Source organism: Dreissena polymorpha, chromosome 13 (genome assembly GCF_020536995.1).
Source record: "Dreissena polymorpha isolate Duluth1 chromosome 13, UMN_Dpol_1.0, whole genome shotgun sequence".
NCBI classification, from domain to species: domain Eukaryota; kingdom Metazoa; phylum Mollusca; class Bivalvia; order Myida; family Dreissenidae; genus Dreissena; species Dreissena polymorpha.
In genome coordinates this window covers 70577375-70594912 of record NC_068367.1, presented here as the reverse complement: position 1 = coordinate 70594912, position 17538 = coordinate 70577375, and the positions used below count along the sequence as shown (strand labels likewise).

Here is a 17538-nt window from a genome sequence, read left to right as displayed (position 1 = left end):
TTGATTATTTTCCACCGCCATAGGCGGAGAGATATAGTTTTTGCACTGTCTCAGTCTGTCTGTCTGTAACAAACTTTTTAGGGCTATATCTCAAAAATATATAAGATGCCAACATGAAACTTCTTAGGTGTATAGATATTAATGATGAGAAGGCATGGAATATCAATCAAACAAATTTGCTTGTTAATTGTTTGCATTTAACAGGAATCGAAATGAACGGTTGCCTATTATATGGGGAAAGAAGATTTTTGGCCTGGGCAACTTGCTCTCAAATGTTTGTAGTTGGCAGGGAAACAGTTTTACTTAAATGTTTTAAAGATTGAAACATTTATAAGCGATTAATCATTGAACAAAAATTGTTGACCATTTATCAAATACTGTAAAACCATTAAATTTCGTGTGGTACGAATTTTCGTGGATTTTGTTGGTCCGCTGAACCACGAATTCAAGTACGACGATTATTTATACATTTTGAAACCGAAATCGGTCATTTCTGAATGTTATTTCCGACATTTTTTTGTGTCGGTTATCAGAGATATTTGTTTTAAATAATAATTACTTCACTTCACGTTACACTATATCTTGACTAGTGATTGGGAACATTTTTCACACGTGTATTTTAGGGACCTTATTACTCAATTGTTACTACTAGGGGACCGATTGCGCTGAGAATTGCAAATATTGTCAATACAACATTGATGGCAATTAGAGAGCGAGGACCCACAAGTGCGCCGCTTTATCGCTCTTATCGACAATTATCGGCAACACTTTCATGCTTTTGTCTTGCTGTCAACACAGATTAGCAGATTATGCTTCGTTATTACTCTAGTTGTTTTAATAAAAGTTTAATTATTATGATGGTCAATCTTCCCCGAAAATTTGCAATCCACGGAATAAGGTATCGACGAATTAGTTGTTTTTTATTTGAAATCCATGAAATTACGTGTCAACGAATTAGTTGTTTTTACTAAACCACGAAATTTCATACTGACGAATTTCTATACGTTTACAATAGTTTGTAATTTATTAATTTAGGTCAATTAAATTATTTAAATCTGGCTCATGAAAGGACATTATGCATTGGTAATGCTTCATTTCAGCAAAGTTGATGTTCTTTTAATCAATCTTTTTTATGCCGCTGAAGGAGGGCATGTAGTGATCAGACCGTCCGTCTGTCCATTTGTCTGTCTGTCTTTTCGTCACACTTTGCGTTTAGGTTTTGCGTTTAGGTTTCGACAAATGCTCATAACTTCTATGTCGCTTTAGATAGCAACTTGATATTTGGCATGCATGTGTGTCTCATGGAGCTGCACATTTTGAGTGGTGAAAGGTCAATGTCATCCTTCTAGGTCAAAGGTCAAAAAACAAATCCAGAGAAAGTAATAAGCTTCAAAGGGAGATAATTATCTGAACCTGCCCAATGATGAAAAAAATATTTATAAATCAAAGCGCCGCAGAAGGGGGCATTGTGTTTCTGACAAACACATCTCTTGTTTTGTTTAAGAAAGTATTAGATTCAGATTACATGTACATGATTCAGAGCTATTAACTCTTTGGCTGGGCAATCCAAATACTAAAGATGGTTTCCTGTGCACGCAACCAATAAAAAATGTTAGTTTCTATCCCTATGGAGTCATTTAGTTATGTAGTAATTTCTCTTAAGTGTTTTTACCATGTGTTTTCATCAGATATTGATGTTTCCACATTCCATCCAGCCATCATCAAGTCGTCTTGAACAACTAGCGGTACTTGAGAACATTTACCAGTGCTTGAGATGCCGCGTCTGCTGGTGATAGGCTAGTGAGGTGCATTGTCAATGGGCCGCTTCCTGAACTTGGCCGTGTGTGGGACCAGTGGTCATTGAGATCATAAAGAATATCTTATCCCAATTTGTAAGTAGATATTTAGGTTTGGCTTTGGCTTGATAAACTCTGGGTGGTAGCTTGGAAAGGGATAAATACAATAAATAAATTTAAGCGGCAATGTTTTAGGTCAAGCAAAAAACCTTATTTGAGCCACTATGTGGGAAAACCCAGCTTAATGCATGTGTCTAAACAGGCTAATCAGGGATAACACTCTCCACATAAACTGGATTTTAGTTGAGAAGAGACTACATTCAAGCAAAAACTGTTATTTAAAGCAATAATATAAAACAGAAAGTATAGTGCCTGATAAGCCTGTGTGAACAGCACAGGCTAATGTAGGATGACACTTTACACACATGCAATAAGCACCTTTTGCCCTGAGCGCGGCTAGTATGATTCGTAAGTTTGAGGGATAGTTCAATGATGTTAGTCAGTAAGGCATTGAGTTCATCAGTCATGATTATTTAACTCGCCTTCAAGTTCAATTGATAATCATCATATTGATAGTGGAAGATTGATAGTGATGATAACATTGTTGGGAAACTGAAATGTGTAATTTAAAGTTACAGTTGTTGTTTGTCTTGGGTGCCTTATTATCCCCCGCCATAGGCGGAGGGATATTGTTTTGGCATTGTCCGTCTTTCCGTCCGTCCGTCTGTCCGGAGCCATATCTTGGAAGTGCTTTTGCGGATTTCATTGAAACTTGGTATGAGTATATATATGGATAAGAAGATGATGCACGCCAAATGGCATTGTACACCATCTGTAAATAATGGAGTTATGGCCCTTTGTCTCTTGAAAAAATGTTTTTTTTTGTGTCTGGAGCCATATTTTGTTACTTAAATGACGATAATTTAAATGAGTTCTAACTAGAAGCACATTGCTAGGTGAATAATAATCAACTAATACATCGTTTAATGTTAAAACACCCACAAGGACCACATTTCCGTTTTCTCATACTTGTGAACAATATTCAATGACAAAAACAACTTCTAACAAGTGCTAGTGATAGTGTTTCAATTGTGTACGGTATTCCAGTTATCTGCTTGGTGGATTATCATATAACATAGTAAGTGGTCATGGATGTAAGCTAATGTTGGCCCAGATCTTTAAACACTGCTGCTTGATTTCAGCCCGTGCTGACATGCTGTCTGTAGTAACCATTCTGCTAGGCCTGGTTGGCAGTGTTCAGTTGACGCCGGTCTTGAAAGAGGTAAGAGTTTGTCCTGTTTTTTATTGTCTTGTTCTGTGAAATCTGGGCTTATAGCATGTGCGTAAAGTGTCGTCCCAGATTAGCCTGTGCAGTCCGCAGAGGCTAATCAGGGACAACACTTTCCGCCTACACTAGATTATTTGCTAAAAAGAGACTTAACCGAAAAATGTCATAAAAGTGGAAAGTGTCGTACCTGATTAGCCTGTGCGGACCTGCACAGGCTAATCTGGGACGACACTTTACGCACATACATTTAAGCCCAGTTTTCTCAGAACACAACACATATATTTGCCATGCTCATATATGGGAAAATTGGGCTGAATGCTCGAGTGTTAAGTGTCCAAGATAAGCCTGTGCAATCAGCAGAGGCTAATCATAGACGACACTTTCTGTTGTAATTAATTTTTTTGTTTTAAGGTAGTGTTTTATAATCAAAAAGTACATGTATGTCTAGGTTTCCCAGAGCAAGGTTCGTATGTTATTATGCCTGAAGTCTTGTCTCTGATTTGGTTTTAAAATCACAGTATCAGGATAATGCTGTTAAATGACCTTTCATATGGGACCAGGCAGAAATGTAATGTGTTCAAAAAACAGCAACATATTCATTGTACTGATAGCAACCAAAGTCTGGATTGCCAAACAAAAAGGAAAATTCCTTTATTAATAAATTTTGAACTGCATAATTTAATATGAACAAAGTTTATATGGGTGGTAATCTGTTGTTTGTGAATTTTGTGTATCAAAAATTAATTATACACCCATTACTGGTAATGGGGGCTATATAGGAGTCACTTTGTCGGTCGGTCTGTCGGTCCGTCCCGAAATTTCATCCAATCTTCACCAAACTTGGTCACAAGTTTTATCTAGATGATGTCTAGGTCAAGTTTGAATATTGGTCATGCCAGGTCAAAAACTAGGTCATGGGGTCACTTAGTGTGTTTTAAACCGAAAGTTTATCCGGACCATAACTATGTCATTTATTGTTAGATTTTAAAATGACTTGGTACATTTGTTCACCATCATGGGACGGTGTGTCGTGTGAAAAAAGTATGTTGATATCTCCAATGTATAGGTCACACTTGGAGTTAAAAGGTCAAATGCTTGTCTGGGCCATAACTTTGTCATTTATGGTGAGATTTTAAAATCATATGTAAAATGTGTTCACCATCATTGGAGGGTGTGTCGCATGAAAGAATTACGTCGATATCTCCAAGGTCAAGGTCACACTTTGAGTTCAAAGATCATAAATTAGCTTGTCCGGGCCATAAGTATGTCATTCGTTGTAAGATTTTAAAATCATTTGGCACATTTGTTCACCATCATTGAACAGTGTGTTGCGCGAAAGAATTACGTCGATATCTTCAAGGTCAAGGTCACACTTTAAGTTCAAAGGTCAAAAATGGCCATAAATGAGCTTGTCCGGGCCATAACTATTGCTGTTCATTGTGAGAATTAAAAATCATTTGGCACATGTGTTCACCATCATTGGACGGTGTGTCGCGCGAAAGAATTACGTCTATATCTCCAAGGTCAAGGTCACGCTTTGAGTTCAAAGGTCAAAAATGGCCATAAAAGAGCTTGTCCGGGCCTTAACTATGTTGTTTATTGTGAGATTTTAACATCATTTGGCACATTTGTTCACCATCATTGGATGGTGTGTCGCTCAAAAGAATTACGTCAATATCTCAAAGGTCAAAAATAGCAGTAAATGATCTTGTCTGGACCATAACTATGTCATTCATTGTGAGATTTTAAAATTACTCTGTACATTAAATTTGTTCACAGTCATTGGATGGCGTGTCATGTGGAAGAATTCAAGAGTTCAAAGGTCAAAATGGCTAAATGATAATGGCTTAATAATTCTTAAAAATTGCCATAAATGAGATTCTCTTGTTTTGTGAAGACAGCATGCAAAATAGTCTTTGTCAATGCGGCACGTGGGGGATATATGTCACGTCTGTGACAAAGCTCTAGTTATCAAAGTTATCACATGAAGGTCAAAGTTTTCACTTGCCGATCAATGTTATCACTTGCAGGTCAAAGTTTTCACTTGCCGGTCAATGTTATCACTTGCAGGTCAAAGTTATCACTTGCAGGTCAGTTATCACATGCAGGTCAAAGTTTTCACTTGCATGTCAAAGTTACCACTTGCAGGTCAAAGTTATCACTTTGAGGCTCAATGTTATCACTTGATGGTCAAAATGATCATGGCAATGATTGTCTTGTACTGTTTTATTAAACCCCACTGCAAAGCATTAGAGGGGATTAGTGGAATGGGTTTGGTTTGTGCGAAACACATCTCATTAACGTATAACGGATTTTTATGAAACTTGCCTCAAATATTGAGATGTGCTGAAGGTCAAGGCTATACTTAACGGTCATAAGTTTGAGCCTCTGTTTGTATGGCCTCTCCATATCTCTTTAACCCTATCAAGGATTTTCAACAATCTTTGCCACAATATTAAGCTCATTGGTATGATGTGCATGTCGTGTAGGCTAAAAATCAAGGTAAACACTTCAATGTTAAGAAAATATTTGCATAGGATATAGCGGTCTCTTTAACTACCTTGCTTTTACTGATTTTGTTATTGTAAATGCCTTTCTTTTTAAGGTCCCAGAAAAGTTATGCCAGTATGGCAACGCCACCTTCAAGCTCGGAGAGTCGCTAACTTCAGATGCCTGCGACAGATGTTTTTGTACTCAGTATGGAGTTATGTGTGAGCTGCTGAGATGTCCTGAGGAAACATGTCATGATGCTGTCATGGGAAAATGTTGCATGGAGTGTCCAAATGGTAGGTCCATGTTTGACATGCTACCTCAGTCAATGAACCTCGCTTCGGGAAAACAGGGTTTAATGCATTTGCGTAAAGCGTCGCTCCATATTAGCCTGTGCAGTCTGCAAAGGCTAATGGGGGACTAAAGTTTTCACTTAAACTGAATTTTCACTATGAAGAGACTTCGTTTTAAACAAACACTACCATTAAAGCGCAGTGTTCTCCTTGATAAGCCTGTATGGACTGCCAAGGCTAACCTGGGATGACACTTAACGCAAATGCATTAAGCACCATTTTACCAGAGTGATGCTTATATCTACCGTATTTAAGTCGGAGTTGTTGCCCTTGCTTTTGGTTTCATAGCGGGTGAGACTAAACTTCTCATTTCGTTATGCACATGCATTAAGCTCAGTTTGCAAGTCAGAGTCTCATATGTAAACCCATTTATGCCAAGTGGACTCTTCCATCCTTCTAAATTGGATCATTTTATTTCCAAAATTGGGGATGTCTAGTATATTTATTTCTATATTTATTAGAATATTTCTTACAGAGATTCCTTTAAGCTAACAGCGCAGACCCAGATGAGATGCCGCGTCATGCGGCAACTCATCTGGGTCTGCGCTGCTTGCCAAGGCCTTTTTTCTAGACGCTAGGCATAAATGGGTTAACTAGCCCCATTTGTTTCTGCAGGTCCCAACTGCCTCCACTCTGGCCCACATGGCACCGTGCTGGTTCCCAGGGACGGTGGCTGCCAGTACTCCCCGGGGCTCATCTGCTACTGTTACCACGACAAACAGGAGGGGGCTGACACCCGGGCACTCACCTGGTGCTTCCCTGCGCTGCCTGGAGATGACCGCCCTGGAGTGCGTACTAGCTTCTTTGGTGATTTGAAGCCAAAGTGTGTTACTGTGTAGACAAAGCTTTTGAAGGATATTATTAGAGCCTCTTTTTGAAAATGCATGTGTGTTAAGTGTGGTTCCAGCTTAGCATGTGCAGTCTGCACAGGCTAATCAGGGACAACACTTTCCACCTCAACTGGATTTTCTTTGAGAAGAGACTTTCTTTTAACAAAAAAATCCATACAAGCGGAAAGTGTCCTTGCTTATTATCCTGAAGGGACACTACCTACATGCATTTAGCCCAGTTTTGCTAGAACGAGGCTCATATAGAAAAGTGCTTTAATTATGCTTCAGTGAAAACCAAGTGCTTACACCACTGTTTTACAGACAATCTGTGTGGAATAGATAGACAATCTTTGTGTTATTGACATGTAACACACAAACCAAGTTGGAAAAGGGGTTAAATGTAATCAGCATGAAGAGAACATGTGCAAAAAAAAAATTAAATGAACAATTCCAAATTTTCCTTGTTGATTCACTCTCGTAAGACAAGTGGTACATGAGTATTAGTCATTTTGTGACAAAGCTTTGGTTCTTTATTGACTGTAATGTTCACTGACATTCTTCTTAATAAAAAGTTTGTAAATACTACTTACACCACTACTTTGTACAAATGTTGACAAATTTTTTAAACATTTTGCTAAGTCTTCTCCTTTATAGAAATGTTAAATGCTACTGATTTATCAACTTTTCTATAGACAGTGCATAAATGTTACTTATACTTAAGGACTGTTTTTAGTGACTGATATTTTTTCAATGAAGTTGTCATGAAAAAAATGCGAATATTCAGTACTTGTGTTAATAACGTTCATTTTTAGCTCGTCTATTATATATATAATATATATAGTGGAGCTATCCTACTCACCCCGGCCTTAGCATTCCCGTTAGCGTAAGCGTGCAAATGTTAAAGTTTGCGTACCACCCCAAATATTTTCATTGTCCCTTGACATATTGCTTTAATATTTTGCATGCTTCATTTCGAAAATATTTTTTTCTTTAAAACATGGTTACAAAAAAAATAAAAAAATATTGACTTTATTTTTGAAGGACTGTTCAAACTTCCCACCCAAGCTATTGCTATCAAACTTGAAATAAAATCTTATTAGTTTGTTTTATGTCTTTACAAATGTTCAATAGATTGTGGATAATATACCTTAACTATAACCTTGACCTTATTGAATAATTTGAACAATTTCCCCGTGATGGCTTACGTTATACTGTCAAGCACTCAAATAGTCGAGCGCGCTGTCCTCTGACAGCTCTTGTTGTTATTCTTCTATTGTTTCACATGCTAAAAGCAGAGCTCCAGATAAGGTTTTGTGAATTTCTTAAATTACTACCTGATTTTCAAAAAGAATTCTTTACTCTGAAATTTTATTCTTAACGTTACTACTAAGTTTTGTAAAATAATTCTTATTTTTTATAAATGACCTAAAAATAAATTATAATGGTTATTTTCATGCAAAAAAATCAAAATGAACATACTAGCAACTTTATTTATACGAGTTCAACAGTGTCTTTTCAGTATTATACAATTTTATTTTTCAAATACCTTCATATGCTTTTGTGTGTTTAAGTTTGGATCCGTCGTGTTTTTTTTTAGCTTTTCCGACTGTGTTGGAAACTGAACATACAACATCGTATAAGATCATTTCTATAATGTCTTTCTAAACATTTAACTTCGGCTCACTTTGCGTGCAATATGTTAAAAGCGTGTTTTGGACGCTTTGCAGTTTTTCTGGACGCTCTCTGAGCGCCGCCATTGGTTTTTGACAGATAGACTGTATACGCCGCTTTTATTGGAAAAAATGCGCTTTGTTAAACAAACCCGATAACAATTCTTTATAAGCACCGCAAAGATCTTTAATACGCGAAAAGAACTCAATAAAAATCGATACGAACCGATGTAAAAATAATATTCGTAACTTGATTTTGTAATTCTTAATGGTACGACAAGATTTTTAAATAAATACGTAACGGACTTGAAAAGAATTCGTAATTACGAAAATACGACCCTTATCTGGAGCTCTGCTAAAAGGAAACTATTTCTTTATGATGTTATCTTATCTTTGTTTGTTATTTTTTAATCGATTGTTGATTTTCTTTTATCTAATAAACTAGCATAATATACTTATCTTGGAGTAAATATTTTACCACCAATGAAGTTGATCTTATTATTAATCAAAAGGGTGGTTGTTCCCCAATGTAGTCCTTACATTTTAGCAAGGAGGATTTGTTGTTCAAATGAGGTTATGCATGGTCTGTTTTCTGGCAATTGGATATTTTCAGTCAATAAGGTTCATTTTCTCTCAATGAGCTTTCATGTAATGTTCGGTCAGTCATCAATTCGGTTATATTCTGTCAATAATGTTTTGTATGGCCTATAAATAAACAATGTACTATATTCTGTCATGGGGTTATGCATGTTTTGTCAATGAGGTTATGCATGTTCTGTAAATGAGGTTATGCATGTTATTTTAATGAGGTTATGCATGTTCTGTCAATGAGGTTATGCACGTTCTGTCAATGAGGTTATGCATGTTCTGTCAATGAGGTTATGCACGTTCTGTCAATGAGGTTATGCATGTTCTGTCAATGAGGTTATGCATGTTATTTTAATGAGGTTATGCATGTTCTGTCAATGAGGTTATGCATGTTCTGTTAATAAGGTTATGTATGTTATTTTAATGAGGGTATGCACGTTCTGTGACTTTGTCAATGACGTTATGTACGTTCTGGCAATGAGGCTATGTATGGTCTGTCAATGAGGTTATACTCCCATGCCATAGGCGGGAGATATTGTTTTGGCGTTGTCATTCTTTCCGTCTGTCCGGAGCCTTATCTTGGAAGTGCTTTGGCGGATTTCATTGAAACTTGGTATGAGTATATATATGGATAATAGGATGATGCACGCCAAATGGCATTGTACACCATCTGATAATAACAGAGTTATGGCCTTTTGTGTCTTGAAAAAATGCTTTTTTGTGTGTCCAGAGCCATATCTTGGAAGTGCTTTATCAGATTTCATTGAAACTTGATATCCAGAAGCATATTGGCGGGGGATATCAATTCAGCGAATTTGCTTGTTCATTTTATTTTAATGAGGTTTTGTATTTTATTTTAATGAGGTTATGTATGTTCTATCATGGGGTTATGCATGTTCTGTTAATGTGGTTATGTATGTTCTGTTAATGAGGTTGTGTTTATTCTGTTAATGTGGTTATGCAGGTTCTGTTAATTATGTTATTATGCATTTTGTTATTATGAGGTTATGTTTGTTCTGTTAATGAGGTTATTTTTATTCTGTCAATGCGATTATGCATGTTCTGTTCATAATGCTATGTGTTTTCTGTTAATAGGTTATGTTCTGTTTATGAGGTTTAATATTCTGTAAATGAAGTTATATATATTCTGTCAACAAGATTATGTTTTTTTGACAATGGGAATATCTATATTCTGTCTATGAGGTTACATAAGTTCTGCAAATCAAGTTTTGTATGTTTTGTCAGTGAGTTTTTTTTTTTTCGTATAATGCGACTTTGCATGTTCCGACATTGAGATTATGTATGTTTTGTCAAGAAGGTTATGTTCTGTCTATAACTGTATGTATGTTCTGTAAGTGAGGTTTTGTTTCACCAAGGTTATTTTCCAAATGGCTTGGAAGCTAATAACATTTATTAAAGCGTGTGTGTCCTTTCCGGTTAATGTGTTGACATGATACGGCTTTCCTTCTCTTTTCAACATCATTTCTCCACGGTCAATAGTTTGATCCTTTTTTATGCTGGGCAGATTTTATCATCGAATATCGCTCAAATATACAAGTGCTACGTACATTAGATTGCACATATTTTGATTGCAGATTTCCTGTCATCTTTTTAACAGATAACACTCAAAACAATACTATTGATGGCCTAAGTGGATTTAACACTTCAGTAAATATTTTAAATCTTGTATGGTATTCTTCGCTTTAAGGATTTCTCTCCTTATAAAAAAACCAGTTAAGGCGAAAAGTGTCATCCCAAATTTGCCTGTGCGGACGGCAAAGACTGATCTGTGACGACATTTTATTAACACACATTAAGCCCGATTTTCCCGAAACGTGGCTCAAGTTGACTATTGGTTCTCCACATATTGTCTGTGGATACTCTTCAACATTCATCAAGTTTTCTGTTATGAACGCATACGCATGAAAGCTATTCACTTAAAACTTCAGAAGTATAAACTTGTAGATCTCTTTGACAAGATATTCAGTGGACAATTACCGTTATTCTGATAGTCGAAATTAATTATCAATACAAGCTCATAAAATAATACAACATTAATACAACTAACACAGGGTATAAAACGGCGAAAACTACTTGCCTCGGCATGGACGTTACCATCTTCACTATCACGTGATAATTGAACCGCGTTTAAGTTAACAAAACTTTCCATAATTCATGTGCGTAACGTTCGGGGACGACACTTTCCGTCTGAACTGTTTTTTCCTTTACCATAGACTTTATTTACTAGTAAACGAAAAATTCCATACAAACGGAAAGAACGGAATTGGGCATCAGAAGTATATGTAGTACTTTTTAGCATATAAAATGATAAAAGCATTGATATTTTGTATTGTTTCCCTCCACACTGATGATATATTGGTTTATGATAAATAAAACAGATAAATATAATGTAATGATACTGCATATTTATTTCATTTTCAGTTCGATACATATGGACTATACACAAAACGTAATATAAGCGAATGAAATCATTTTACAGTATAATTTACGTGAAGGCATCAGAGCACATTGTGTTGGTAGATTTCTCTAAGTGACTGCAAAGAACGTTCTGTTCTGTTTAACACGTCAGTCATGTGATGCCATCACCTTCAGTTCCGCTCTGTTGACCGTGCATGCGTTTCACGAGACTACACAGGCTCGATATCCGGTCCTGGGATGCAATGCGACACCTGTCCGGTCATGTTTCGCTCCGTCTCGAACTCGTGGCTGGTCGTGAGTTCCCGGAAATCCATAACGTTGCCTTCATAGCTTCCGATCACTTTACTCTAGAATGACAGTTCTCTCTTTTATGTCAATGAAAACAAACTGCTTAAACAGAGGATGAAATGAGCCTCGTTCTGGGCGAAACGTGAAGTCCCTGATTAGCCAGTGCGGACTGCAAAATCTAATCTGAGACGACACTGCGCACATGTATTAAGCCCAGTTTTTCCAGAACGTGGCTCAAATGTTAAGGTCGAAAAAAACACACGCATTAATTTAATATTTATTTCATCTAACAAAGGTACGTTTCCCAAAATTTGGATGGATATATAGAGCCTCGCACTGAGAAAACTGGGCTTAATTACTTTACAACACAGGCTTATCAGGAACGACACTTTCCGCCTTAACTGGATTCTTTTTTAGAAGAGACTTCTTTTTAAAAAAACATTACACGGAAGCGGAAATTGTCGCTCCTGATAAGCATGTACGGACTGCACAGGCTAATCTTTGACGACACTTAAAACACATGCAGTGAGTCGAATTTTCCCAGAACTACACACATTGCACGGTGTTGAAAAGGATTAAACAGGCTAGTGGTGTACAAAGAGCAGAGGAGTACCGGTTATATAGATACATGTACATGTATTTGAAATAAATGACTCCATTGATCCGCCTTGAATGACGGTATCAAAAAGTTGGGTGAAAAGAACGAAGAGCTAAGCGATAGAACAAAACTAGTCCATTTCTTACAGTTTGTAGTAGTAATTTATATCACAAAAAAATGCTCTGTGAAAGGGGCATACCGCATGTTCGCAAAGTGCCGTCTTATTGACACTTTCCGCTTTCACGTTATTTTTCGTTTGAATGAATTCTCTACTTCGCGAAACTCCTGAGAGAGAAGATTAAAATGCATTGTGAGTGCTCTACTCCTTCATTCAATTTCCCTTAAATGGATTACATTACGGAAGTGAATCCATGGCATTTACTCCCCAAAATGGACATTCTATTACTGGTATAGATAGGGTACTAAATGCAAATTAACACATGACGAAGTCTGTTCGAAATTCAGTAAAATTATTCCTGGAATTGCATGCTGCGCTGAATCGTTTCATAAACAGGTAGCCCTTAAACCACGTGCGTGATTTGTAAGTGCTTTCGGAGACCACTATAAAGGTATGGAATCTTCAAGTTAACCGTTGCGTTAGAAGTAGTGTGCAGATATGCAGGAGAGAAATTCAAATTATCTGGATGTCGTTACCGCTCGGTCATCCAAGTGCGGGTCTTCACCGAGGATGTACGGCGGCCGGATGTCGACCCCGACCCTCTCCCCGTCGGCAACAGCGACCAGCTTGCCGTCAACGATAAGTCCAGTCTGTGTTGTCATTTCATTTTTTCCACCTTTACTGCGGACTTCGGACTTTCGATTCCGGAACCACTCAACCTGTTTATAAATGAACGAGCTTGAGGAAAACGGGGATGCATGCATGTGCGTTTGTTTCGTCCCAGATAAGCCTGTGTAGTTTGCACATGCTATTCAAGGACGAAACTTTCTGCTTTTATGGTATTTTTCGTTTCAAGGAAGTCTCTTATTAGCGACAATTCGGTCTAGGAGGAACGCGTTGTCCCTGATTAGCATTTGCGTACAGCACAGGCTGATATGGGACGACACTACGTCCATGCACTTAGCCTGGTTTGGCCAGAGCGCAACTTATATATCTTGTAATTATTGCGTGATTGGCATTAACTTTTTTAATGACTGTTGTTAACTCAAAATCATAAATGAAACGGCCATGTACAAAACAAACAGACGTGTGCAAAATGCTCATTTGTGATAATCTTGGTTTTTATAAAAACTGATTAAACGGAATCCAAAACCTTTACCGTGTGCCATTTCCCGTCATTCAATGTTTCCCGACTTCTGCCATGGAACCCAAATGTGGACCCAATGCTGTACTCTGGGGGGTTGAACAGAAAGTAGTTCACGTAGCCATCGCGGAGGAAGACGCCCTCAAAATCGTATACCCGCTCCCTGTGATACATTCCTTCCGCGTAGTAAATAATCCCTGTGTGTTTCTTCGTCTTAAATTTCAACTGGAAATGTGCACTGAAATGTAATAACAGTAAAATGTATGCGAACAATTTTTATGTTCTCAGACTAAAATATTAAAACATGCATAAAATCATCGCAAAAATAAAATAACTGGTCCGAAACACCTCATACTATTATATGGATCTCGTTGTGGGAAAACGGAGCTTAATGCATGCGCGTATATTGTCGTTCCAGATAAGCCTGAGCAGCCGCACAGGCTAATTAGGGTCGACATTATCCGGTATTATGAAATTTTGCGTCTCAATAAAGACTCTTCCTAACGAAAATCCAGTCGACGCGAATAGTGCTTAGTCATGATTAGTCTGTTCGGACTGCACCGGTTTATATCATCGTCGGATACCCACGGCTGCTGATTACGCTCCGCTCATATATCACATTTAGGAATGGAAGAGTAACGTAATGAATAGACCGGGTGTGTCCGATGATGGTTAATATTGAACTATACTTCACGCAAATTCATTAAGCCCAGTTTTCCCAGAACGACACTTTATATAACGAGGAATGATTTCTTCCGTTTCAATCCTTTGCTAATAACTATTGTATGTTTATGTTGATATATAAAGTTCTTTCCAAAAAGTATATTTAAACTAAGAATGAAATACCTGGCGCCAATGTTCGTATCTTCTCCCGTGAAAATCACCCGCCCATCGCCTTGAAACTTGAAACACGAACCGCCGTGAACTTCGTGAACCTAGGAAAGAGAAACACGTATTATTATCCCCAAGGTAATGAAGATTATTATCACCCATCTACACAGGACGTTGAAATTCCATTAACGCGGAAAGTATCGTCCCTGATTAGCCTGTGAGGACTGCACAGGCTAGTCCGGGGCGACACATTAAGCACGTGAATTAAGTCCAGTTTTCCATAAACTGCGTGAGCCTCGAAAGGTATTATAAACGTATTATTATCACCTTGATAATGCATGACTTTCATTTTTTGTAAACATGTGTATACTCAAATACATAAATTTACATGTATGGAATTAAGGTTTATGCTTAAAGCATAAATGAACGCACGAACAAACGATACATTTTTACATTCCGCTTTCAACGTTTGCACTTTATATACATGTATACTCAGAATATATTGCTAAATCGCATGAATCTTAGGGTTAACAATAGTAAAATAACGGTCTGGCATCTGTGTACTCACATCAACCGCAAGTGTGATAATACAAATATTAAAACTGAAAACTCACCATAAGAACAATCGACACAACTACTAAACAACATCAATTGCGTGGAATCCATTTTGAACAATGAAACAGAAGTAAACAGGAAGGGCTTATCAGCGGTTCATTGTACATGATCTCCACATGAGGCCATCATCAAAACATACCTGGATAGACTGGTAGCAAGATAGCACAGCGACGTGTGAAAATGGGTTTTGTGCCAGATGCGACCAGCGTAGCCCGAGACCAGCCTGATTCTACTTATAGCCTTAGCCTTGACCTTCCGAGACATTCCAAAAACACAGGAACAACTTCATAAGTCGTTAAAACCAAATATCTATAAATACACAGTTTCTTGATAGATCTTTGGATAAAGCATTTTATTTTTATCAGAGTGGGTAGATCTAATAACGTGATATTCAAGATGGCGACGTCCATGCAGATACAGCTATGTTTTCGCCGTTTTGTAACCCTTATTACTTGGGTTTTATTTTAAATGCAGCTCAATTTCTAGCCATATCATTAAGAAAGTGATTAACGTTTATTGCGTATTAATAATCGCTATATATCTTGAATTTACTCGCTACGAATTTTCTTAGCGTGAGCTGTAATTTTGGCTCGATTTGGCATTGTCGGCTCGGGTACTACTTACATGTAACCCGGGTACGGTAAATATACTTTATCGTACCCGGTCGATATGAGACAGACTGACAATTTTATTGGCGAATACAATCAGTACATAGCCATATAAACATAGCAAATATTTCAATAAAATAGCATGTCGAGACTGTACCCGAGTTGTATTCCTGCCCAAAATACGATGTCGTAAAACGCGATACCTTTTATCTTAAACAAACCTCTCTTTAAAAAACTGCATTTTATTGTATGCTTTCCGGTGGTTTATAGAGAATAATGGTTTATAGAGAATAATCAGTTAATTAAAAAATTATATAATTTTCACTGTTTACTGTGAAATGACGTCTTTTTTTTGACGAAATGTCGTCATTATCCCAGCGAAATTCTTTAGTTAAACTCTTTAACGATGTATATAACTGTGAAAAAAAGCATTAAATAAAAAGAAAATTTGTTTGATTCGGTGGAATAACGATTTTAATTCACTCGTGATAATAGAAAAAATATATTTACTCGTGGCTGCGCCACTCGTGAAAATATTATTTTCTATGATCACTCGTGAATAGACCCTTTCAGTTATTCGCATTTACTAGTGTACGAGTTGCCTCCCTTAGTCGGATGTGACGTAATCAGATGATTACAAAATCCGCCAGAGAGAAAGTTGTACAGTGTCGCTGATAATATCAACGTCTCTTGCACTATATATGCTTAAATTGATGATAATCATGCAAAATATCTAATTAAATTTTACTAATTATGTCTGAATAAAACATTTGCATGCATTTTTGAAACGATTATATTGTTGTTATTATTTGTTTTTATTAAAAACGAACTCGGGATTAGAACACAATGTAAGAGCTCGGTATGTGGTTGCGACAAAAGTCTCCATACCTGGCACTTCTTCGCGACTATTTTTTGGTTAAAAAATTCACATAAATTGAACTATTTTCAGAATAAATTAGATTTAACGAACGAAAACAAATAATGATGAAAACAAACAACAAATAGATCGATTTTATGTACGCAACATTTTGTACCGGATTTGAACCTTTATTTGTCTGAAAAAAACTTACCTTGAAACACATAAAATAAATTCTCTTGATTAATGTAATTGTTTTATTTAATTGATCCACACCAAAGTTGACACTCTTTGTTACAGCATTTTTATCCCGGTGTTTTATTGCACCTTTGTTAATCACAACCCGATTATCTCGTTATGATCGAATACTGTCCAGACAATAACAAAGAAAACAAGGTGTCATAAACCTAGGGACATATACTTGGGTCCCTGCATAAACCACATGATGCAGCCTAGTGTCTGGTAATAAAACTCAATTTATGATACCCCCATGTCATATTAAGATTTCAATTTAGCCAAATTTTAAAGCCTAAAATACTGAACAGTTGCTTCAATAAAATATTTTAACATTAAAAAATGAAGACATTATCGGAAATGGAATAATTTACAGGAACTAATGTATATATATAAGCCAGTTTAATCATAATAATACCATGTTTAATAACTATAAATAAATTTAAAATATTGTGCAATTTAACTGCTAGGCAACTGAGGTATTTAACTGGTAACGGCAAATGTAAACTCCGCTATTACGTGTATAGATATCAAGTACGTAATTGCAGTGTACATAACACTATCGTGAAAACAAGTAATCACAATAGGGTAAACAATACTTGCGTTAAATAAATTAAATATATAGATTTATTGATCATAAAATGCTAGATTTGTATCACTCCTCATCACTTGTAAAGAGATTTCAATATACACGCAAAGACAGTTCAATTTGCATAATATGCAGAGTTCTTTTCCGTATGCGAACATTTATTAATATTGTCATTCGATGTAGAGGAAACGCAAATCCATTCA

At 36.7% G+C, this 17538-nt stretch overlaps 2 protein-coding genes across 12 annotated transcripts; one reads left to right on the top strand and one right to left on the bottom strand.

The window, feature by feature from the left end:
• Window positions 1-1718: 1718 nt before the first annotated feature.
• On the top strand, window positions 1719-11424 carry LOC127854926 (brorin-like). 11 transcript variants are annotated; one of them, XR_008037205.1, is made up of 5 exons: window positions 2912-3078; window positions 5690-5870; window positions 6543-9259; window positions 9329-9397; window positions 9444-11424. XR_008037205.1 is itself a non-coding variant. In XM_052390035.1 (4 exons), the coding sequence occupies exons 2-4, from the start codon at window positions 3010-3012 to the stop codon at window positions 6764-6766; spliced, it is 474 nt and encodes a 157-aa protein (XP_052245995.1). In that variant the 5' UTR covers window positions 1719-1892; window positions 2999-3009; the 3' UTR covers window positions 6767-11424. The 11 variants fall into 11 exon arrangements, 3 of the variants coding, with proteins under 3 accessions (XP_052245995.1, XP_052245994.1, XP_052245993.1); XM_052390035.1 differs by adding an exon at window positions 1719-1892 and having other exon boundaries at window positions 2999-3078; window positions 6543-11424; XM_052390034.1 differs by adding an exon at window positions 2243-2264 and having other exon boundaries at window positions 2999-3078; window positions 6543-11424.
• A 2-nt stretch (window positions 11425-11426) lies between these two features.
• LOC127854927 (uncharacterized) lies at window positions 11427-15227 on the bottom strand. Its single transcript, XM_052390036.1, has 5 exons — window positions 15188-15227; window positions 14449-14537; window positions 13618-13840; window positions 12995-13177; window positions 11427-11801 (listed from the first exon to the last, which is right to left on the bottom strand). Exons 3-5 carry the CDS (start codon window positions 13774-13776, stop codon window positions 11664-11666), a joined length of 480 nt encoding a protein of 159 aa, XP_052245996.1. The 5' UTR covers window positions 13777-13840; window positions 14449-14537; window positions 15188-15227; the 3' UTR covers window positions 11427-11663.
• Between the last annotated feature and the right edge of the window lie 2311 nt (window positions 15228-17538).

Coding starts and splice junctions, on each gene's coding strand:
- LOC127854926 (XM_052390033.1), top strand. CDS start 2,959: ATGTTGGCCCAGATCTTTAAACACTGCTGCTTGATTTCAGCCCGTGCT. Junction 3,079..5,689: donor TGACGCCGGTCTTGAAAGAG/GTAAGAGTTTGT, acceptor TTTCTTTTTAAG/GTCCCAGAAAAGTTATGCCA. Junction 5,871..6,542: donor TTGCATGGAGTGTCCAAATG/GTAGGTCCATGT, acceptor TTGTTTCTGCAG/GTCCCAACTGCCTCCACTCT.
- LOC127854927 (XM_052390036.1), bottom strand. CDS start 13,776: ATGTATCACAGGGAGCGGGTATACGATTTTGAGGGCGTCTTCCTCCGC. Junction 13,178..13,617: donor ATGACGGGAAATGGCACACG/GTAAAGGTTTTG, acceptor ATTTATAAACAG/GTTGAGTGGTTCCGGAATCG. Junction 11,802..12,994: donor CGCACTTGGATGACCGAGCG/GTAACGACATCC, acceptor CTGTCATTCTAG/AGTAAAGTGATCGGAAGCTA.